The 25,162-nt window shown below is 41.6% G+C and overlaps 1 protein-coding gene across 2 annotated transcripts in view; it reads left to right on the forward strand.

Annotated features, from left to right (window-relative positions):
- The window catches only part of COL4A6 (collagen type IV alpha 6 chain), a 203,971-nt gene that overhangs the window by 60,469 nt on the left and 118,340 nt on the right, over positions 1 to 25,162 (forward strand). For both annotated transcript variants that reach the window (XM_081963965.1, XM_081963966.1), the window contains exon 3: positions 9,258 to 9,341. In XM_081963965.1, coding sequence (XP_081820091.1) covers positions 9,258 to 9,341 — 84 coding nt within the window. The remainder of the gene's footprint in view (positions 1 to 9,257; positions 9,342 to 25,162) is intronic.

Consider the following 25,162-nt stretch of genomic DNA (forward strand, 5'->3'; position numbering starts at 1 on the left):
GTGAGGTGGACATTTCCCCTCTTAATGGCACTGTTTTATTTTATTTTTATTTTATTTACAGCAAATTGGCCCAGATGGTTTCTGATTTTATTTTTATTTTATTTTCAGCAAATCAGCCCAGGGAATTTGTGATTTTATTTCAGTTTTAATTTATTTTCAGCAAATTAACCCAGGTGATTTGTAAACTGGTGGGGTGAGTTAAAGGCTGGAGATGTTTATTAAGTAAGAAGTTGAAAAGGACGTCCAGCATTCAGGAGTGATAGTGAGAGAGAACTTAAACTTCAAACATTTAGATCACGTGAAGTGTTAATACCACTTTATAATGCCTTGGTAAGGCCACACTTGGAATACTGCATCCAGTTCTGGTCACCACGATGTAGAAAAGATGTGGAGACTCTAGAAAGAGTGCAGAAAAGAGCAACAAAGATGATGAGGGGACTGGAGACTAAAACATATGAAGAACGGTTGCAGGAACTGGGTATATTTAGCTTAAGAGAAAGAAGGACTAGGGGAGACATGATAGCAGTCTTCCAATATCTCAGGGGCTGCCACAAAGAAGAGGGAGTCAAGCTATTCTCCAAAGCACCTGAGGGTTGGACAAGAAGCAATGGATGAAAACTAATCAAGGAGAGAAGCAACTTAGAACCAAGGAGATAATTCCTGACAGAACAATTAATCAATGGAACAACTTTCCTCCAGAAGCTGTAAACGCTCCAACACTGGACATTTTAAAGAAAATGTTGAATATCCATTTGTCTGAAGTGGTGTAGGGTTTCCTGCCTAAGCAGGGGGTTGGACTAGAAGACCTCTAAGGTCCCTTCCAATTCTTGATTAATCATCATAGACAAATGGCTGGCAGGATGCTCAGAGATTGGGGTACATTTTGCATGGCATGCCTTACATTTTGTCTGGCATGGAGTGCCCAGATCTTTGAAAGCTTCAGACATGCTTTCTTTTGAGGATACGGTTTGGAACCTGAATGCAGGATAAATGCAAAGCAATTGAACATTGGACAAATCTTGGCTATTCTGAAGAATAGTTCCGTTACTGTGAGACCTTAGAAAACCCCATCTATTCTTATTGGGAAACTGGAATATATTTGTTCCAAAATAACTGGCTAATTATATTTATAGGTCTCTCTTCTATAATAACATAAACTATGGCAGTGTTTTGACATACAGTATATTAAATCCTATTTTACAGCAGGAGTGGGCCCCACAGGGGGGCAATTTGATTTTTAATCGGGGGCAATTTGAACCTTGTTTAAACCAAGTTAATGGCCTTTTAGGCTTCCTCTACCTGAGTAGAGTTCTTATACTATATTCTATCCTATCCTATTCTATTCCATCCCATCCCATTCTGATTTCTTATACTATATCCTATTCCATCCCATCCCATCCCACCCCATCTCATCCCATTCTGATTTCTTATACTATATTCTATTCTATTCTATTCTATTCTATTCTATTCTATTCTATTCCATTCTATATTCTATTCTATTCTATTCTATTCCATTCTATTCCCTTCTATATCTATTCTATTCCATTCTATTCTATTCCATTCCATTCTATATTCTATTCTATTCCATTCCATTCCATTCTATTTTATTCTATTCCATTCCATTCCATTCTATATTCTATTCTATTCCATTCTATATTCTATTCTATTCTATTCTATTCTATTCCATTCCAAATGAGAAATGTGCTGCAGAAGCTCACTCTTGTATGAAACCTCTGTTTTCAACCAATGTCTCTGGGTCTCACATCACCTTGAGAGCTCTTCTTGGAAAGATGGGTAGCTGTTAGTTAACTTTTTTTTTTGAAAGCGAGTGTTTCATCCCAGGAAAGAAGAGTCAAGTAATCTAAAATGATAAAGAATATCCCCAGGAGCTAGTGAAGATGCTGAGAACCATCTCAGCATTTTGTGACAGTGTGTGCTTTTTTTTTTATAGCCCTTTCTCATGCTTACCATAGTCCACTTCACTTTTCCTAGCCCTTTCCAACTGCTTGATCCTTCCTTCCTTCCTTCCTTCCTTCCTTCCTTCCTTCTTTCTTTCTTTCTTTCTTTCTTTCTTTCTTTTTATTATTTATTTATTTGTCAACAACTACAAGGAAAGCAGAATGAAAAACACATGAAAAAATGGCACAAATAAATGGATATCAATAAACAAAAACATAGCCATAAACACATAAAAAGAGTACATATCAATGGGGACAGTAGGACAGGGATGGTAGGCACGCTGGTGCGCTTATGCACGCCCCCTTAGGCACCTCTTAAGAAACACGTAAGGTCCACGGTAGACGGCTTAAGGTCAAAGGTATGGGGGTTAGAGGAACTAACAAGAGGATCAGGTATGTGCGAGGGGAACCTTTGCCTTTACTTAAGCCGCCTTGAGTCGCCAGGTGCCAATAGGTAGCAATATAAATTTCCTAAATTAATGAATATGGACCTTAAGCTGCTTCCGGTCTGTTTGCAGCTTGTAAGCAGAAGTGCAGGTTTTAAAAAGAACAGCAGGAAGAAACGGTTCGATCAGGTTTATTCATTTTGATCTAATGTGGCCTTCAAGCCAGGTATGCAGACCACTTGTTCTACGGGCTGGAGATGCCACTGAAAATACGCACTCAGTGTGTAGTTGGGACTTATTCTTGGGAAGTCAAACTGGCTTCATGTGGGATCGGTTCCACCCTGTCTGCATTTAAGATGGATAAAGGTTCTAATTTAGAAACTAAATCAGAGGATGGGTAATTTGAACAGGCTAATGATGCTGCTTTGCCTGTCTGGCTGAGAAATATGTTTAGCTTGCAGCCTTGCGAGAGGAAGGATAGAGGCCGCCTATGCTTAAAAGCAAATTTTAATTCATTGCATGGGACTCAAGACAGTTTTGTTCTGGCTGTGATAAATCTGTCCAGCACATTCTGTTATTTTTATTTGCCAGCCTGTAGAAGTTCTTTTCTATACAGAGAAGTAATTTATGGATGGAAGGGAGAATAATATAGCCAGCAGGTGCATCGGCCAGCTGGCCTTCGCGCGTGCTGGAGCACACAAAAACCAGCTGGCCAGTGCGCATGTGCAGGTATGCACATGTGCATTCTGGTTTAGGCACTCGGTGGCAAAGAGGTTTGCCATCGTTGGTATAAGATCTCCTTCCATGGGCAGTGGGTTGGACTAGAAGACCTCCAAGATCCCTTCCAACTCTATGTGCTATGAAGACTGTTTGAGACAACCAACAAAGTTGGATTTCTGATCTTTTGAGGAGGAATCCATTAGTTTCAGGATTCGAAGGGACATTTGTGCTGTGCGGTAGAGGATGTGGTCATTGGGGCCCAATGATGCCCGGCTGTCAATGGACGACCATGTGACAGCCGTGGCAAGGGGGGCATTTCACCAGGTTCGCCTGGTGCGCCAATTGCGCCCCCTATTGGACCGGAACGCCCTTCGCACAGTCACCCATGCGCTTGTGACGTCCCGGCTGGACTACTGTAACGCTCTCTACATGGGGCTCCCCTTGAGATGCACCAGAAGACTGTAGTTGGTTCAGAATGCGGCCGCGCGGGCAGTTTTGGGAGTCGCTAGATATGCCACGTAACACCTCTCCTGTGCGGGCTGCACTGGCTACCTGTAGCTTTTCGGGTGCATTTCAAGGTGCTGATTATCATCTTCAAAGCGCTCCATGGCACAGGGCCTAGTTATTTGCGGGATCGTATCCTGCCCCATACATCCCTGCGGCCGATTCGCTCACACAGAGAGGGACTCCTCCGGGTGCCGTCCACTAGGCTGTGCCAGCGGGCGACACCCAGGGGAAGGGCCTTCTCTGTGATGGGCCCGACCCTCTGGAATGACCTTCCCCCTGATATTAGAACAACCACGGACCTCCGCTCCTTCCGTAAGAAGCTCAAAACCCACCTATTTAATCTAGCCGGCCTGGCCTAATTCCAGCTCTTCCACCCCAGCCTGTATTTTTAAATTTTGGTCTTAGGCTTAGTTTTTAACTTTTATAAATTTGTACAGGGGTTTAACATTTAATTCGTTTTTAACTATATTTATGATTATTTGTAAGGTTTTTTAATTCGGTACCTGTACACCGCCCCGAGTCCCTTCGGGGAGAGGGGCGGTCTAGAAATCAAATAAATTACATTAAATTAATTAAATTAATCTAGCACTGGGGTCCCCTACTCATTTATCTCTGGAAGTTCTGTGTGTTCCATCTCTGGAGGTTTTCAAGAAGAGACTGGACAACAATTGGTCTGGCGTGGTAGAGAGTTTCCTGCTTGGGCTAGAAGACCTCCAAGGTCCCTTCCAATCCTGTTCTATGTTCTGTGTATCAGATTTAATCTCAATCTCCTGATCAGGCTCCGTTGAGTTGAGTTGCCTTTTCTTAACAGTGCTCATGGCCCAGGTTTTGTGCTTTTTATTTTACATAATTTTATATTTTATTTCTTTTTTGGGTCGTTGTACATATCGCACTTTACATAAATTTTAGATAATGTTACATTTTTGTAATTTTAGACGTCCTCTCATTTTATATAATTTTAGATACTTTCTTAGGCACCAAGTGTACCTTGCAGCCTTCACTTAACGGATTCTAATCGCACAGAGGCTTTTAAAGTTTGTTGTTAATTTTTATTTACAGCCTCTTAAGGTGAATTAATTCGGAGCACTCGGGCTCACATTACACGCACTGGACTAAGACTGTGATAGACTGTCTGGCTGACTCCTGAAAGATAAATAGGGGACGATTTGAAGCCCGGTGCTGGTTTCCATGCCCATTCATCCCGCAATTAATTTCATTTGAGGTTTAAACAGGGGAGCTGCCCTGGAGATTTTATGCACAGGTAGTGGCGTGGGAAAAAAAATCCTCCCTTTCTCACTCTGCCCCAGTCAGTCCTGAAAGCTTTACTTTCTCTTCTCCAACCTCTCTTGCATGTGTTTCAATTAAGAACCACAAATGCAATATTCTCTAATCCTATAAGCCGCCTATTACATAACCCGAGTCTTTGTATGAAACCTAATAGCCTTGGCCCAGGCCTGACATTTTTGGAATCTCTAGTTATTATCTTCCTTTTTTCTAAGGATCTGTTAAAGAAAAGAAAAGCAGTGCTGGCCTGCAGCTTTCTCACCAAGGGAACTCGCAAAAAATGAACGGGGCAACAGCTGTTGTGATGCCTCAATTAGTACCTTGGTTCTAAGCAGATACTAAATGGATGCTTGTAACGATAGTTTACTCGATTTGCAGCAATTGCGGGCTTTGCTGCTCGAGAGCTAAGATGTACAAATAGTCCTTTTGCAAAGCACTAATCATGATATATGACAACTGCAGGCGGATTATTATATGCTCAATGCTGGAAAGACCCAACATTATAGAGCCGTGATGGCAAACCACATGTGCCAGAGACATCTCTGTTGGCACGCGAGCCATCGCCCCAGCTCAGCTCCACTGCGCTTGTGCACGCACTTCCCGCTGGCCAGCTGGTTTTCTCTGCGGCGGGCATGCGGGGGTCGTATGCACAGGGGGGAAGAGGAGCACGGGAGTGTTGCATGCGTGGGGTGGGGTGAACATGCATGGGGGCAGGGCACACGGGGGGGGGGTCGCATACACATTGCATTATGGGTGCTGGCATGCACACTTTTGGCATGTGCCGACAAAAAGGTTAGCCGTTACTGCTATAGAGGAATTTTTGGTGAAGACAATGGGATTTGCAGAGATAGCTAAATTACAATGGAATACAATACAATACAATACAATACAATACAATACAATACAATACAATACAATAGCAGAGTTGGAAGGGACCTTGGGGGTCTTCTAGTCCAACCCCATGCTTAGGTAGGAAACCCTATACTGTTCCAGACAAATGGCTATCCAACATCTTCTTAAAGACTTCCAGTGTTGGGGCATTTACAACTTCTGGAGGCAACTTCTGTTCCACTGATTAATTGTTCTCACTGTCAGGAAATTTCTCCTCAGTTCTAAGTTGCTTCTCTCTTTGATTAGTTTCCACCCATTGCTTCTTGTTCTACCCTCAGGTGCCTTGGAGAATAGTTTGACTCCCTCTTCTTTGGGGCAACCTCTGAGATATTGGAAGACTGCTATCATGTCTCTCCTAGTTCTTCTTTCTCTTAAGCTAAACATACCCAGTTCCTGCAACTGTTCTTCATAGGTTTTAGTCTCCAGTCCTAATCCTCTTTGTTGCTCTTCTCTGCACTCTTTCTAGAGTCTCCACATCTTTTCTACATTGTGGTGACCAAAACTGGATGCTGTATTCCAAGTGTGCCCCCTTACCAAGGCATTATAAAGTGGTATTAACACTTCACGGGATCTTGATTCTATCCCTCTGTTTGTGCAGCCGAGAACTGTGTTGGTTTTTTTTGGCAGCTGCTGCACAAGGCTGGCTCCTATTTAAATGGTGTCCACTAGGATTGTCTTGCTTGATCAGAGAACAGACAATGCAGGCCATCCTTGACTCATAGCCATTCATCTAATGACCATTCAAAGTTGCAATGGCAGTGGAAAAAAATGACTTATGACCATTTTTCACATTTATGATTGTTGTTGCAGCTTTATGGTCACTGAATCAAAATTCGGATGCTTGGCAAGTGATTCATATTTATGACAGTTGCAGCCTCCTGGGGTCATGTGATACCCTTTTGTGACCTTTTGACAAACGACGTCGCTGGAGAAGCCAGATCCACTTAACAACCGTGTTACTGACTTAACAATTGCAGTGATTCGCTTAACAATTGTGAGAACAAAGGTCACAAAATGGGGCAACATTCACTTAACAATTGTATCAGTGAACAACATAAATTTCGGGCTCAATTGTGGCCATAAGTCGAGGACTATTGGCTATTCTCCTTTATGGTTTTATTCACCTTAAAATGAATCCTAGCTAGACTCCAGCTATACTTATTGGTGAAAATCCAGCATTACTATGACTTTACAGATCCAGATTAACAGAGTTGGAAGAGGCCTTATAGGTCATCTAGTCCAACCCCCACACTTAAGCAGGAGACCCTGCACCATTTGTGACAAATGGCAGTCCAATCTCTTCTTGAAAGTCTCAAGTGATGAAGCTCCCAACGCTTCCGAAGGCAACTTCTGTTCTATGGGTTGATTGTTCTCACTGTCAGAAAATTCCTTCTTATTTCTAGGTTGAATCTCTGCTTGATCAGTTTCCATCCATTATTCCTTGTCTGGCCTCCAGGTGCTTTGGGAAATAGCTTGACCCACTCCTCTCTGTGGCAGCCCCTCAAATATTGGAAGACTTTTGTCATGCCTCCCCTGGTCCTTCTCTTCACTAGACTAGCCATGCCCAGTTCCTACAATGTTCTTCGTATTTTTTAGCCTCCAGTCCCCTAATCCTCTTGGCTGCTCTTCTCTGAACTTTTTCTAGAGTCTCAACATCTTTTTGATAGTGTGGTGACCAAAACTGGATGCAGTACTCCAAGTGTGGTCTCACTAGGGATTTATATCTTCTTCTATCATATCTTATTGCTGGGGTGTTAAGTAGGGGTCTGAACTCCTAACTAGAGTCAAAGGAAGCCCGTTCTATAGCTGTATTGGTTCCGAAAGGCAAGAAAAATGCTGGGATTTCCCTTCCAGAAGGTCAAAAGCTGATTTTGATGACTGCATGCTTTAACCTGCTGTTTCAGTCACTTAGCAGGGCCTGCAGGAGCCTCTTCCGTAAATAAAATGCTTGTGTGACAGGCAACACCTGGGTTTTTGCCAACTGGCCTGTTGCACTTCCTCCCTGCTCAGATTTCGTTCATTCACAAGTGCGCGGATGACCTTTGTGGACAAACAAAGCAGAAGAAAGTTAGAAGTAGGATTTGAAGGTGGCATTTTATAGGACACGTTTCCTTATTTTTTCAAAACGAATTCTGTGCTTGGGCTTGCTGTGAGGCTATCTAATGTTTTGGAAACCCAGTCAGCCTTTGAAGAGAGGTGTTGGTAGCTGAAGAAAGAGTCCCAGATCCAAAATCTAAAATAGATTAATATATTCTCCCTTGCTGCAACGATTAAAAAATGCAATATATTCGCATTAGGTTAAATATGTGGCTTTCCTCGTAATGCACCAGCTAGAAAAGAGTAAAATCCACAGAACCTGACTCCCAATATAACTCATGTGGCCAAACTTACTAACGTGCATCAGATGTGGTGGCTCAATAGTTAGAATGCAGTGTTATAGGCTGACCCTGCCCACTGCCAGAAGTTCGATTCCGACCAACTCAAGGTTGACTCAGCCTTCCATCCTTCTGAAGTTGGTAAATGAGGAGCCAGATTGTTGGGGCAATAGGCTGATTCTGTAAACCCCTTAGAGAGGGTTGTAAAACACTATGAAACAGTATATAAGTCTAAGTGCTATTGCTATTTCCAATATTTTGCCATTTGATAATCGATTACTTTGGATTTTAATGCTTTGGGATTCAGGGGTCTGGGGTCATATTTTCCCGCATCTCTTTCTGCAAAACTTTCAGAGTTTGTTGCAAAAATCAAATCCAGAAAGCACATACAGATAACTGATGCATCAGGATTCATTTAAATAAGAAACTTCTTTATATATAAGAATATAGATACAATACCAGCAGCAGAGAACAGTTTCAGTTCAGTTCAGATCAGCAGACAAGTCCAGACTAAATTAGTTTCTGTTTCCTTTTTCACAGCACCCAGAGCTGCAGTTAAGGCACAGCTAGACTCCAAACTTACATTTCTGTTTTCCAAACAAGCCCCATTGCCTGACCTGTTACCATGCCTATTCATTGGCTGACCTTGTTACCATGTCTCTGCCGCTTCATGAATATTTTGACAGGAGGGCTTGGGAGATGCTGTGTGATTTATATTGGTCCAGTTTGAATAAATGTTATTATATTGTATTGACCAGTGGTGGATTGTTTTTACTACTGGTTCATGTGCTCCCATGTGTGCCTGCACATGCGCACAATGCTTCTGCACATGCGCAGAGGTATCTGGCATGGGTGGGCGGAGCCTCCCACTGCCGCTACTACTGGTTCGTCCAATCCATGAGCAACCCACCTCTGGTACTGACTTATTTTGGACAAGTGGAAGACCAGTGAGAAGAGGCCAGAAGTATTTTTTGGGTTCATCGCAAGCTGAGATTCGGTGTCCAGTGTTAGATGACCCAGATTTTGCAACCGAATATAACTTGTCCATCCAATGAATGTTTTAGGAGGAAGATGAGTTAGGGCTAGAGGTGCCAAATTGTTAACTTTTGTTCTTGTTTCCTTTTTTTTTTTTACAGGGTGGGAAGAAATTTTACCATGGAGTCTGTGGAGGTCGCGATTGTACAGCCGGCTGCAAGTGCTTCCCCGAGAAAGGGGCTCGGGTAAGATGAGATGCTCCTAACCTTTATTGTCACTTTTTTTCTGTGAACACACCGGCACACATTTAAAAAATGAAATTCTGATGCCCACTCTTAAAAGAAAATAAATATACGTATAACTATACGCATACATGCACACATATATACATATGTTATATAAGCATATCTCAGTGTTCAAAGCTTTTATTGTCATTGTGCATCATGTACACAACAAAATTGGTTTAACCTCTACTGGTGCAGTCTATACAAGAATACAAGACAACACGAATATTATAAAGAATAATTATTATACAAGTAGTTAGGGGGGAAAACGACTAGTCATACGCTTCCATATGCACGTCGTATTCTGTGCAACATGCATATTACTCTGGTGTATAATTTTATATTATGGAATATACAGATTACATAGTACACTGGCACCAGTGAAATTTGTGGTATTAATCTGTTTACACAGAATATATATACAGTACATACATAAAGGTAAAGATTCCCCTCGCACATATATGCTAGTCGTTTCCGACTCTAGGGGGCGGTGCTCATCTCTGTTTCAAAGCCGATGAGCCAGCGCTGTCTGAAGACGTCTCCGTGGTCATGTGGCCGGCATGACTAAACGCTGAAGGCGAACGGAGCGCTGTTACCTTCCCACCAAAGATGGCTCCTATTTTTCTACTTGCATTTTTTTACCTGCTTTCGAACTGCTAGGTTGGCAGAAGCTGGGACAAGGAACGGGAACTCACTCCGTTGCGCTAGGGATTTAAACCACTGAACTGCTGACCTTTCTGATTGGCAAGCTCAGCATCTTAGCCACTGAGCCACTGCGTCCCTTATATACATATACATATACATACACATACACACACACACATATACACACACACATACATATATTCATACACACACACACACACACACACATATATATATATACACACACATACATATATTCATACACACACACACACACACACACACACATACATACACCAGGGGTTGTAACACAAATACATACTATTTCCCTGGCTCAGCTGATAAGGAGGAGAGCCTGTGGCTTAGTGGCTAAGACTCCTGCCTAATATGTAATACAGCCCAGGTTCAAATCCCAGTAAGGGTATGGCTAGCTGATGAGAGCTAAATAGCTTGAAATAGATCTATACTAGTCTCCCTTTATTTATTTATCAGCACAAATACAACACACACACACACACACACACATATATATATGTGTGTGTGTGTGTGTGTGTGTTGTATTTGTACTGATTAAAAATAAAATTTTAAATATGGTTTTCTGCCTGCATGGTCTTCTGTGATGAGCCGAAGGACAGAAAGAGGGAGTAGTGACCTTCCTAAATATGGGCATACCAGGGGTTGTAACACAAATACATACATACATACATACATACATACATACATACATACATACATACATACATACACACACACACACACACATATATTCATACATACATACTTACATATGTATATACACTGGACACACATAGTCCATTTTGAATACATAACAGAAAAAAGTCAATACTGTGGACCAATGTCAAGCAGGGCTTATATGCCACGTCCTGGAAAAGGGGAAGTGAAGTTCTAATAATCTTAAAATGGTAAGTGGCTCCTTTTGAGTCTGATGAAGAGGAACAGCCTTCGCCCTCATTCTGGCCTTGGAGAAAACAAGCACACCCTTAGTATTTTGCCTGGAGCATGAGGGCAAGAGCTGTGAAGGAGAAAAGCTGAATCCAGCCAACGCTTGAGAACTTCCCATGGACGGCCTGCAATCCATCCACAGAGATTTCAGCGAAGGCAGCCAGTGAGCAGGGGAAAAGAATAACCTTGATTAATTTGCACGGACATAGGAAGTAGTACATGATTTATAAGTCTCTGGGAAGTCAATTCTAATGCAGGTCATAACTCTTCCTGTTACTGAGCGGATTCCCTCCTTCCTCTGTTGGCAGCACTTACAGCTCGCTGCTGCTTGGTGGGTGGGCTGAAACATTCGGTGTAAGCAATGAGATGTTCTAATGGACCATGTTGGTCTATTTCAGAGATAAGGGGGGGAAATGTAGTTTTCTGGTATGTAGAGCAGCTAGAATGAGCCCCAGACTCCTAACTCTGGGAGATACACAAGCAGGACACAACTCCCCTCACACTTCACTTTAATTCTCTCTGACAGTTGTCAGATTGACGGGTGAGCTTCCCTGTCCAGTCGTGACCGATTCTAGAGTAAGGTGCTTATCTCCATTTCTTGGCCAAGGGAGCCCAGTGTTGTCCGAAGTCATTTTCTGTGGTCGTGTGGCCAGCATGGCTATTCATCGAGGCACATGGGACAATGTTACCTTCCCACCGAAGTGGTACTTGTTTATCTATTTGCATTTGCATCAGAGGTGGGTTCCTCCCGGTTCGGCCGAGTAGGTAGTAACAGCCTGTCACGCCCCTGAGCTGGTTCTATTGGTGGTGGCGCCATATTGATTTTCAGTTCTGCGCATGCCTAGACATTTTTTTGCATGCTGAACCAGCAGTATTGCCAGTAGCAACTCACCCCTGATTTGCATGCTTTCGAACTGATGGGTGGGCAGGAGTTGGGGCAAGGAATGGGAGCTCACCCCGTTGTGTGGTACTCAGGTCTCAAATCTGGGCTGCCAGCTTTTCAGCTGACAAGATCTTTAACCACTGAGCCATCATGGCCCAATGGTACCATGCTATTATTCCATGAAGTTGCTCAACCCCCTTGTAAAAACCTTCCCAATTGGTGGTCATTCCTATCTGATATGGTTGCAAATACCTTTATTGTCCTATAGACAGATTCCAAAAATCTATCCTTGTTTTTCTTTTCTTTTGGTAATTTCTTCTGAATGTTCATTTTTTAAGAAGTGTTCTGGGATCCTAGATTCTTAACTTTCTGGGAAGCAGAGAGAAAAAGTTCCTATAACATTTTCCCAAATGCAACATTGGTGTCATTTTGCCTGGGTTTTCCACCTGCTTGATTTCAAGTATAAATGACTGTTTTCTAAGTTTGGCTGGGGCAGTGTTGGGTTAAAAGCAGAAATTCCTGATCTGTTCCCCACAGCATAAAAATGGGTGGATCCCAGCATTGGTGGTCTCTTGATTACAATTTAGTAATACAAATGTACAAATGTATCTACTGGATTACTGTCAGCCAGACCTTTTAACCCCTTCTTCCTAGTGGAAATGGATCCTATTAAGTTTGGAGTTGCCACCCGTTGGAGTGAATTCGATTTTGCTATTGTTTCTGGCCATATTTTTCCATTTTTCAACTCTGAATCTCATTAAATATCCGAATATCTTAGATACTCCTTAGAGGTATCTCAGAAGAAAAAAAATATTGTTATTCTACCAACTCTTACCAAACATCATCCTTCTTGCGTTAAAGTGGATTAAAATCTCCATTCACACGAATGTATACACCAATGTCACTCTTCCTGCAGCTCATAAGCCTATGACTGGATTTAAATATTGCTGTTGCGGGATTGTGTTATGGGAATCCAGGTTGCAGGGTTTTACGACCACAACTTCCACCTTCGTGTGTCATGCAAAGCCAGACAAATACGATCAATTTACACCAACTGCAAGATAGTCCAATAATATTTATGTGTTTTGTGGGTGTGTCATACTTTGATATGCATACACACATCTCTGAAAACTTTTTGCAGTAACCAATTAGGGCATCTGAAGTTAAGGTAAAAGTAAAGATTTCCCTCGCACAAGCATGCTAGTCGTTCCTGACTCTAGGGGGCGGTGCTCATCTCTGTTTCAAAGCCGAAGAGCCAGCGCTGTCTGAAGACATCTCTGTGGTCATGTGGCTGGCATGACTAAATGCTGAAGGCGCACGGCACGCTGTTACCTACCCACTAAAGGTGGTTCCTATTTTTCTACTTGCATTTTTTACGTGCTTTCGAACTGCTAGGTTGGCAGAAGCTGGGACAAGTAACGGGAGCTCATTCCATTACGTGGTGCTAGAGATTCGAACTGCCGAACTGCCGACCTTTCTGATCAACAAGCTCGCATCTTATCCACGAGCCACTGCGTCCCAGCAGTTGAAGTTACACAATAATAAACTCATGTCTTTCTTAGAACTGTTTATCTGGAAGAATCATTCATATGTATGTAACCTGGTGAAGAGTTCTAGGAAATGCAGCAATTTTCAATGATTGCACAACTTGGGTTGGCTGTGTAAAAACATTTATCACATTATATTCTTTTTCTCATTGCCAAGAAGCTTGTTTTTTATGATTCCATATAGATATCTCAACATGTACTAACTCTGCATCCAAAATGCGTTTCATGTTTCTTTCCAGACATGTCTGGATCATTAGCCTTCTTCTCTTGATGTAAGGCAGCTCCTTTCTAATCCAAAGAGAGGCCCAATCAGAGAAGAGGCCAGGAGGTTATGAGCCAGCAATGTGCGGCGGCAGCCAAAAAAGCGAATGCAATCCTAAATTGCATTAACAGAGGGATACAATCAAGGTCAAGGGAGGTACTACTACCACATTGTAAAGCCCTAGTAAGGCCACACCTAGAATACTTCATCCAGTTTTGGTTACCACACTATAAAAAAGATGTTGAGACTCTAGAAAAAGTGCAGAGAGGAGCAACCAGGATGATTAGGGGAATGGAGACTAAAACAAATGAAGAACGGTTGCAAGAACTGGGTAAGACTAGTCTAGTGAAGAGAAGGACCAGGGGAGACATGATAGCAGTCTTCCAATATTTGAGAGGCTGCCACAAAGAGGAGGGGGCCAAGCTATTTTCCAAAGCACCCGAAGGCCAGACAAGGAATAATGGATGGAAGCTGATCAAGGAGAGATTCAACCTGGAAATAAGGAGGAAGTTTCTGACAGTGAGAACAATCCACCAATGGAACAGAGATTGGCTTCAGAAGTTGTGGGAGCTTCATTACTGGAGGCGTTCAAGAAGTGATTGGACTGCCATTTGTCAGAAATGGTGTCTCCTGCTTGGGCGGAGGGTTGGATTAGATGACCTACAAGGTCCCTTCCAACTCTGTTAATCTAATCTATTTTTTTGATAAGGTCCTCAGGTTCAATAGGATCTGGGATCCATAGAAAAAAATATTTATAGTCCAGGATTGAACAGTGAGGTGGTGTTACCTAGTTTGGTAATGAAATGTCTGAAAGAAAACCACCAAGCCCAGAGAGCATCAAGGATCCCACAAATATGGTGGAATTTGAGGTAGGCCAGGAACTTCCCCAAAGTATCCTCTGAATGGGTAGAGAAATCCTTGTTCTCCTGGGAATTCCCATGCAGGATGACGAGGTGGCCCAATTTTGTATCTGCTGTCAGACTTTGGTGCTGTGCGATGGCTTAGAAGTAGGATTTGAATATTACATAGTACGCTGGTACTAGTGAAATTTGTCATATTAATCTGTTTGCACAGATTATATATACATACATAAAGGTAAAGGTTCCCCTCGCACATATGTGCTAGTCGTTCCCGACTCTAGAGGGCAGTGCTCATCTCTGTTTCAAAGCTGAAGAGCCAGCACTGTTCAAAGACCTCTCCATGGTCATGTGGCCAGCATGACTCAATGCTGAAGGTGCACGGAACGCTGTTATCTTCCCACCAAAGGTGGTTCCTATTTTTCTACTTGCATTTTTTATTTGTTTTAGAACTGCTAGGTTGGCAGAAGCTGGGACAAGGATCGGGAGCTCACTCCGTTATGCGGCACTAGGGATTCAAACTGCTGAACTGCTGATCTTTCTGATTGGCAAGCTCAGCATCTTAGCCACTGAGCCACTGCGTCCCTTATATGTGTGTGTGTGTGTGTGTGTGTGTGTATACACACACACACACACACACATATATGGGACGCAGTGGGGAGGGAGGTTTCATCATTTTTATAACATCTTCCTTCTCCCATCCCAATGATTATACAGCTGGAGATGTCCTCCCACTGCCAGAGGTCACCATCCTGGAGAGCAGGGAGAACATTCTTTCCACCACCAATAAGCACAGGAGGATAGGTGTTGATTGTACATTTTGTGCCGAAGGAAATCTCCATGGTCCCTGGGTGTGGAAGAACTTGAGGAAGAGAAACAGTGGTCAGTTGAAGTTGAGCTTTGATGGGATTTCCAACTCTCCAACTGCCACATCTGATTTTCCACTCATTTATCAATCCCCCTTTTGACCTACAACTTGATGCAGCCTCATAGTCCCTGGATTCTCCTCCACCTGACATTCTTGAGTAGTTCCCGTACAAAGAGAGAGAGAGAGAGAGAGAGAAAGAGGGAGACATCTGGAAGACTGTATTTTTAAAAATTATTTATTTATACTGCTTCTTAAAATAATAACAGAAAAAAGGAAAGAAACAGCATGTTAACCTTCCCCCCAACTATGCTGTTTCAAGAGGTTAAAAGATCAGGATTGCGCTATGCAGATTCACCCACACAGCTAGTGAGTCTGACTTGTACATAATGAAGGGTGGCTAAGTGAGCTATACAAAAGCAATGTGTGTGTCTTTTAAACCAGGGGTCTCCAACCTTGGTAATTTTAATCCTGGATGACTTCAACTCCCAGAATTCTAAACCAGGGGTCTCCAACCTGGGGGAATTCTGGGATTGGAAGTCCTCCAGGCTTAAGCTGGCTGGGGAATTCTGGGATTGGAAGTCCTCCAGGCTTAAGCTGGCTGGGGAATTCTGGGATTGGAAGTCCTCCAGGCTTAAGCTGGCTGGGGAATTCTGGGATTGGAAGTCCTCCAGGCTTAAGCTGGCTGGGGAATTCTGGGGAATTTTTTTCCCATGTTTTATTTATTTTAATTTTATTACTTTCCATTTCCACCAAACAGTTTGAGATCTGGGTACAGTTATTTAAACAATCATAATCCACAGATTTGTTATTATATTCATCACAATAATATTAGTATCACTATAATATATCAATATAATTACAATAATACATAACATCTTCCTCATCAAATTCTCTCCACATTAACCACATTTTTTATATCCCCTCCTCTCTAACTTCTGTTTCTAGTGTCGAACCATTGATTAAACACATCCCACGTCAGAAAATGTTCAGTTTCTTCTTTATCCTTAATAATTAGCATTAATCTGTCCATTTCTGTACATTCTAATATTATCTTACTTACTTTCTCATCTGACAGTATCTCATCATTTTTCCACTGTTGTGTAAATACAATTCTAGCTGCAGTTAGTATATGTAAAACCAGATGTATAGTCTTTTTATCTTATTTTTCCAGTAGAATGCCCAACGAAAATATCTCAGGTTTCAAATCAATATCATTTTTTCCAACCAAGTATGCATTTTCGTCCAATATTTTTTAGCTTTTACATTTTATTTCTAATTTCCAATTGACTTCATGCACGGGCTGGACAGGGACAGCCAAAAAGCCAGATGTGGCCAAGGGGCTGTAAAATGCCCGGGACTGCTTTATTGGTTTAGCTTGTTTGGTAACATCAACCAGTTGTGATATTATTCAAGACACACTGATTCAAGGCGATGTTGAAGACCTATTTTTTCCCTACAAAAGGTCTTCAGCCTAGAACTGGATTCACACATTGAGTTCAACTCTAATATGTATTTTGGGGTTGGCTTGCCCTGATGTGTGAACTCAGCTGCTCTTGGTCTATTTTTCCCCTCCTCTGGCTCTTTAATTTTTAATCTCTGGCAGAATCTCAGTGATCAGTGATGAAGGAGAGGATTGAGGTCCTAGAATAGAATAGAATAGAATAGAATAGAATAGAATAGAATAGAACAGAACAGAACAGAATAGAATTTGTCTTTGGTGCAGATGCTCTCAGTGCACATAAAAAGACAAGATACATTTGTCAAGAATCATAAGGTACAGCATTTAATGATAGTCATAGGGTACAAATAAGTACAATCAATATCAATATAAATCATAAGGATACAAGCAACGAAGTTACAATCCTGCAGTCATAAGTGGGAGGAGATGGGTGATAGGAAGGATGAGAAGACTAATAGGAATAGTAATGCAGCCTTAGTGAATGGTTTGACAGTGGTGAGGGAATTATTTGTTTAGCAGAGTGATGGCGTTCGTGGAAAAAACTGTTCTTGTGTCTAGTTGTCTTAGTGTGCAGCGCTCTATAGTGTCGTTTTGAGGGTAGAAGTTGAATCAATTTATGTCCCGGATGGGAGGGGTATGTAGATATTTCCACGGCCCTCTTTTTGACTCGTGCAGTGTGCAGGTCCTCAACGGAAGGCAGGTTGGCACTCATTGTTTTTTCTGTAGTTCTGATTCTCCTCTGAAGTCTGCGTCTGTCTTGTTGGGTTGCAGAGCCAACCAGACAGTTAATGGAGGTGCACATGACAGACTCAATGATTCCTCTGCAGAAATGTATCAGCAGCTCCTTGGGCAGTTTGAGCTTCCTGAGTTGGCACAAGTAGGTAACCAAGCAACCAAAGGGTCAGAAATGATGTGGTTGAAGATGGATTAGCAGTCATGATCCTAAGCTCGTAAAGGCAGCAAAATGAGAGAGGGGCCCACAATGTCTCCCAGGAATGAGAAAGTCACATTGAAGATCTGAAAGTGGAGAATGTGTTCCTTTGTTCCCCAAATTCAAATAGCTGGATAAGCTATGATCTTTTATGGCTGTTACATGGACAGTGTCAAGTTTCATCCATCTTGTTACTCAGACTTCAAGTTCAGTAGGCAGAGATTCAAGGACACGACTCTTTGGCAAGCTGGATTTACTTAAGTATTAGAAGAGCGGTAGGAAAGTAGAAGAATATCAACTGCCAACAACAACAAACCCCATGTTGTTTGTGCATGCATTCGAGAGAGACATCTAGATGGATGCATACATCTCCAAGTTCAAATCTTACATAATGGACCTGTGTGATCATAGTCTGTTGGCATCTAACCTTAGATCTTCTAGTCTTCACACATGATGTCCTAACATAGAAAACTGTAATTTATTGATTAAACAATCATTGGATAGATTTGTTCAATCCCCTAAACCATTAATCATGTTTTGCAAAGCAGAAATGCTTTGTGCATTCTACACAATAATCTGAAGCCAGGCAAGTCACATTAGCATGAAGTGTGACTAGAGTTCTAGTTCTGTTTATTTATTTTTTAATTACCTGCATTGGTATATCATCCCTACTTTAAGATTCTGGCTGATTTGTGAAGTGCAACAAGTAAAATACCTTATCGGCACAACTGTAAATTTTGTACTTTCATGGAAACAATATAGATCTGCAAGTAGAGGGAAGAGTGAGGACTATAGTTAGAAGCTTTCAATCAGAATAGAGCTGGAAGGGACCTTGGAGGTCTTCTAGTCCAACCTCCTGCTCAAGCGGGAGACCCTATACCATTTCACACAGCTTTCTTAAAACCTCCAATAATAAATAGCAATATCAATTTTACTTAGACACATACCACTTCACAGTGATTTACAGCCCTCTCTAAGTGGTTTACAGAGTCAGCACATTACCCCCAAAATCTGGATCCTCATTTTACCAAACTTGGAAGGATGGAAGGTTGAGTCAACCTTGAGCTGGTGAGAATCGAACTGCTGAACTGCTGGCCATCGGCAGTCAGCAGAATTAGCCTGCAATACTGCATTCTGAAAATGAGCTGCAGTGGCTAAAACACTGAGCCTGTCGATCAGAAAGGTCGGCGGTTTGAATCCATAGCGCTGCATAATGGAGTGAGTGCCCCTTACTTGTCCCAGCTTCTGCCAACCCAACAGTCAAAAGCATGTAAAAATGCAAGTAGAAAAATAGGAACAACCTTTGGTGGGAAACAACGTTCTGTGCTCCTTTGGTATTTAGTCTTGCCGGCCACATGACCACGGAGACGTCTTCGGACAGCGCTGGCTCTTCGGCTTTGAAACGGAGATGAGCACCGCCCCCTAGAGTTGGGAACGACTAGCACATACGTGCGAGGGGAAACTTTGCCTTTACCTTACTGCATTCTAAGTACTGTACCACCATGGCACCTACAACTTCTGAAAGCTTTGATTCAGATATTCTGATATCCTGCAAATTAAACTGCTCATCCCCTTTTGTTGCGACCTAAATCCTTTCACAAGCCATTTCTTTCTGCTACCTGTAGCATCAATCCCTTGCCATGTTCCTCTTTTATGAAACATTCTTGAGTCTTCCTGTTTTTCTTCTGTGGTCTTTCAAATACAGTCATTGTTGCCTTTTTAAAAAAAAAAATCCTGGGGAAAGATTGCCAGCCCGCCCCTATCCCTTGAGATAATATTTTCTCACTATTAGAGGCTTCTAATCAGTAACAAATGTTAAATCTTTCCTATATTTGTCAGTGGGGTATTAATCAAGCAAATGAAAGTCATGTTTTCCTTCCCATGGGTACATCTGAGGAATATTTCCCTGGGGGAGAAATAGGATCGAAAAAACTTCAACATTGAGCCATCTTCAGCATCTGTGAAGTGTTACTTGACATGTCTAGAGCAAAACGTCAGGTGAAAATGAGGTAATAATAAATCACAAAAAAACAAGGACTTGGCTGGTGTTATTTTTAGTAAGTACCATTAAGACCCAAACTTTATCATTTGCAAAAATTATGTAGCCAAGTGGGACATTAAGTAATTGGTGTCCGTTTCTCTGCTCCCACGCATACAGCAGCTCTCACCATGGATTGAACAATAAAACATGGAATGCTGCAGCTGTTGCCCAGTCCTTCAAGGGAAATTGTACAGTTAGAATTAAACCTGTAGGTTGTGGCAGGTTTGCAAGTTTAGGAGGAGTATGTTTGCTGAAACATCTTCAGGGTGGAGTTTTGATGTCCTAAGTTCGCTCTCAAATATCTGGGTATTATTTTGGTCAAAAAGGCTCACGCGTTGGGACTTGGGTGAATCATAGGGCCTTCAAGGAGACAATAATGTAGAACATTGAATTCTTCAGAAAGCAGTGGTCTTTCCCAAAGAAATGTAGCAACTGTTTTTTGTATTCCTATTTCGCATGAGAAGCCACCTGGATGAGGGTGGACCTTAAGACATCTGGACGTTGTAAGATGGGCATTCAGAGCAAGGGAAATGGTAACCATCTTCCAGTATTTGAGAGGTTGCCACAAAGTGGAGGGGGTCAATTTATTCTCCAAAGCACCAGAAGGCAGGACAAGAAACAAGGGATGAAAACTAATGAAGGAGAGAAGCAACCTTGAATTAAGGAGAAATTTAGAGTTAGAACAATTAATCAGTGGAACAGGTTGCCTTCAGAAGTTGTGGGTACTCCATCACTGGAGGCTTTAACAGAGTTGGAAGGGACCTTGCATGTCTTCTAGTCCAACCCCCTGCTCAGGCAGGAAACCCTACACCACTTCAGACAAACGGATATCCAACAAGATTTGATTTAAAACTTCCAGTGTTCACAACTTCTGGAGGCAAGTTGTTCCATGCATTAATTGTGCTCACTGTCAGGAAATTTCTCCTTAGTTTTAAGTTGCTTCTCTCCTTGACTAGTTTCCACCCATTGCTTCTTGTCCTACGCTCAGGTGCTTTGACTATATAAAATATAGAATAATTTTCTACTGTTTCATGCTGCTGAATTTATGTGATGTGAATCATGTGACACCCCACTTTTTAATAAATGATCAAGAAACCTTTATTAATTAGGACCTGCTTCCTCCCATAAGATATACAAAGTTGAAAGGTAGCAACAACGTAAGTGTTGCATATAGATTTTACTCAAGCTTAGCTTGTTGATACAAACTATAAGACCTGGATCTTTGAATACAGCCGAAGGCAAAGTCCTTCCTGGAAAACATTTTTTTTTTGTGTCATTTAAAACCAAGAACCCCCAAATCATAAGTACTAAAAAAACTTTTGTTGCTCTTTGGGCTATTTCTCCTTCCATGTCAGGTTATGATGGACCTTCCAATTTTCCCCGCTGTTAATCATTCAAAGATATAATATTTGTTAACCAATATTAAGCTTTGCAGATGTTCTCATCACCCAGATCCCAGTTTAAAAGAAACGAGAAACCTGCTCCAAAATAATGACTGAAACAGATTCCTGATTTTGCACTTTAAAAAAAAATAAGATTATTAAAAATATTCACCGAGAATTAATGTCCATAAGAAAAAAATTGGCTACAGAAGTATAGTTGTCATCTTGTACCAATTATCTGGACATATCTCTAACAATCTTTGGACCATTGTATTTACTCCTATACTTAACAGTGTTGCACCCAGGTAAACCAGGGAGTGACCCCAACAATCTGAGAACATGTATGTTATTTTCCACTTTTAATGTCAATACTTTTTAATTGTATCTTAATGTCAGTACTTTTTAACATATTGTAAAAACTAATGTGTATTGCTGGTCTTTGACTGTAATAAAGTTTTACTTACTTACTTACTTACACTGAGAATTAATAAAGCTAACAACCAGAACTATCTGTCATTATATTTCTCCCCAAAGACTGAAATTTTGCCAATTCAAACCCTATATATCCGTGATGGTGAACCTGTGGCATGCAGAGCCATCTCTCCAGGCATTGCCCAATGCTCTTTTGGATTCCAGGGTGTGCATGTGTTGGTCTTCGCACTGGAAACTGGAAGAGCAGCTCCCCAACACGCATGCATGCGCCAGGAAGCTGAGCTTCCGGTTTCCGGTGTGCGCATGTGCGCTGGGCAGCTGGTCTTCATGCACGTACGCACAACAGAAATCAGAAGATCAGGTGGCCAGCACATATGCACCCCAGGCAGCTGCTCTTCCGGTTTCTGACCCTCCCCTGCGCCTGCACGCTCCTGTTTCAACACTTGGTGCTAAAAAGGTTCACCAACACCGCTATATATATAATACAAAAGGAGATCAAATGTCAGTATAGATATTCTTTTAGTTTGATTTCCCCATTTTATGTATACATGCATGTTTATATGTGTATTTTATTAATGCATATTTTAAATGCGTGCTTTTATTAATTCAACATAAAAAATATACAGTTATGATTAAAAAAAGAACTAAAAAACTTTTTAAAAAAGAGAAAAGTATAGTACAAACGATTTTATATTAATTTCAGCAAGTCCTTTCTGTTAAGAAAGAAAAAAACTATTTTGAAGTTTTACGTGACTGGCACATAATTTTTAATCAAGATGCAAAACATCTCCATTTAATGATCTGCCTAGAATATTAGGCTTTTTACCCTTTATTTTTAATACGTTACTTTTTTAGGAGTGGAAATATTAATGAGCTCTATTTTGTAAGGGTGCACCAGGCAGAAGTGTTTTCATCCCTTCTAAAAGCGACAGAATACTTTCATGGACCAAAATCAAGGAAAACCCAGGTTTTTTGGCAAAAGGACAGTTCTCCTTGCCATGCAGCTGCCTGCATATGGTTTATCAGTGCTGAAACAAATTTCAAAATCTTTCCCATACAAAAATGAGGACCTCTCCAAGGGTTTTGTAGTTTGCAAACTTCAAGCTTTGGAGTGAGGCCAAACTACTTCTGGAATGCCATCTGTTGCTTTTCAAGAGGTTTTTGCAAGGCTGACCCTGCTTGTGATTTATAGAATAGAATAGAATAGAATAACAATTGGAAGAGGCCTTGGAGGTCTTCTAATCCAACCCACTGCCTAGGCCGGGAACCGTACACCACTTCAGACAAACATCCAACAACTTCTTAAAAACATCCAGCGTTGGAGCATTCACAACTTCTGGAGGCAAGTTGTTCCACTGATTCATTGTTCTAACTGTCAGGAAATTTCTCCTTGGTTCTAAGTTGCTTCTCTCCTTGATTAGTTTCCACCCATTGCTTCTTGTTCTACCTTTAGGTGCCTTGGAGAATAGTTTGACTCCCTCTTCTTTGTGGCAACCTCTGAGATATTGGAACACTGCTATCATGTCTCCCCTAGTCCTTCTTTTCATTAAACTAGAAATACCCAGTTCCTGCAATCGTTTTTCCAATGTTTTAGCCTCCAGTCCCCTAATCATCTTTGTTGCTCTTCTCTGCACTCTTTCTAGAGTTTCCACATCTTTTCTACATCGTGGTGACCAAAACTGGATGCAGGATTCCAAGTGTGGCCTTACCAAGGCTTTATAAAGTGGTATCAACACTTCACATGATCTTGACTCCATCCCTTTTTTGATGCAGCCTAGAACTGTGTTGGCTGCTGGTAGATGAACTGAGTAGATCCAAAGGGACACCAGAACCTTTGCCTGGAGAAAAACAATTGATTTGTTTTGGGGGAAAAGAAGGTAGAAGGTAAAGACTATATGCCCAGGCGCACAGAACACAGTTATCTTCCCACTGAAGTGGTATCTATTTATCTACTCGTATTTGCTTGCTTTAGAACTGCTAGGTGAGCAGGAGCAAGAACGGGAGCTCCCTCCCTCATGTGTTGCTCGAGTCTCGAACCCAGGCTGCCAACTTTCCAGCTGACAAGCTCGGCATCTTTAATCATTGAGCCATCGTGGGCCCCCCAAAAGGAGGAGAGGATGCACACTAAATTCGTAATTGCCTTCACAGGTGTCTTTTGGTCTGCTTTGCAGTCAAGGAAGGACAAGGAAGGAAGGACAAGATAGATAAGGAGACCAAGCAGGAGTCCTAAATAAAGGTAGTCCTTGACTTACAACCATTCATTGAGCGACCATTTTGAAATTACGACAGCACTGAAAAAAAGTGACTGATGGCAGTTGTTCACACTTACACTGTTGCAGCATCCCTATGATCATATGATCAAAATCCGGATTCTTGGCAACTGGCATGTACTTATGACAGCTGCAGTGTCCCAAAGTGGGACTATGGTTTGTGTAGTTCCCAGGTGAACTGAATTCCTCAGAGGCTTTATTTAAAAACAAAAGAAAACTCCTTTTAGTTTAATTTTCATCATAACAGGTTTTTTGAAGTGGAAAGACTGAAGTCGAAACAGTTTAAGCCTTAATTAGTAGCATGATAAATTATCAGCCCTCGTACCCCAAAAATGTTCTTTCTGTTCATTTTCTGTTTCCTTGTTGGACTTCCTTTTGGATCATTCCGAGTTCCAGTAGAAGAAAAATATTCTTAATCTTTCTCTCTGTGAATATCCTGGAACAAACTTTGTTTGTTTGCTCTGAAAACAAATAGCTTCTACTTCACATAATTGGTTAATGAGCCATCTCTACTTAGCATGGACTGCTAAACTTTAGGGTTGATTAAGAGCCTCTGATATCAATCTATACAACATTTGGCTGTTCTGTTTCATCCGTAAATATCTCTGAGTCAGAGACTTTTAACTTTGGGGACCTTTATTTTTCTGTTTGTAACTTTATTTCAGCCAGAATCTAATGTCAATATACACACTTGGATTTAAAGAAGAAAATTATGTGAAACAGGCAGTGTAGATAATAATTTCCCAACAGTGGTCTTCATTAAACATTTCCCTGAATATAATGTGTTGTTGGGCTTTCGTTTCCTTGATCTCTGTTTTTCTGCACATTGTGAAATTCTGAAAAGAGTGTTTTTCTGCCATAAATGTGTTCCAGATCACTTGTAGATCTGGGAGACGTGGAATCAAAAACAGAACGTCCTTCCCTCCCTCGATCCTCAACCAGGCTCCTGTCAATGGCACGTACTTTCCTTTGACATCCGTTCCAATCGAGTCATGATAAAACTTGTTTCAGCGACTTCAGTGGGAACCGAGTTCAACTTCTTTGGTTGGGTCCCGGTATATTTCACGATCTGTGCCCTTCATTGTGTAGCAGGCGAAGGCATAATGTGACTTGCTGGTTTGGGGGGCTCAGAATTTGTAGAACATGTGTTATGGCTTAAGGTGTCATGGAAAGCCAGCCAGCTGTAGGCTTGTTCAATAAATCATCGTGAAAAAAGGCATGGCTTCGCATTGGTACGTGAAT

Source organism: Natrix helvetica, assembly GCF_964273705.1.
Source record: "Natrix helvetica genome assembly, chromosome: 11".
Lineage (NCBI taxonomy): Eukaryota > Metazoa > Chordata > Lepidosauria > Squamata > Natricidae > Natrix > Natrix helvetica.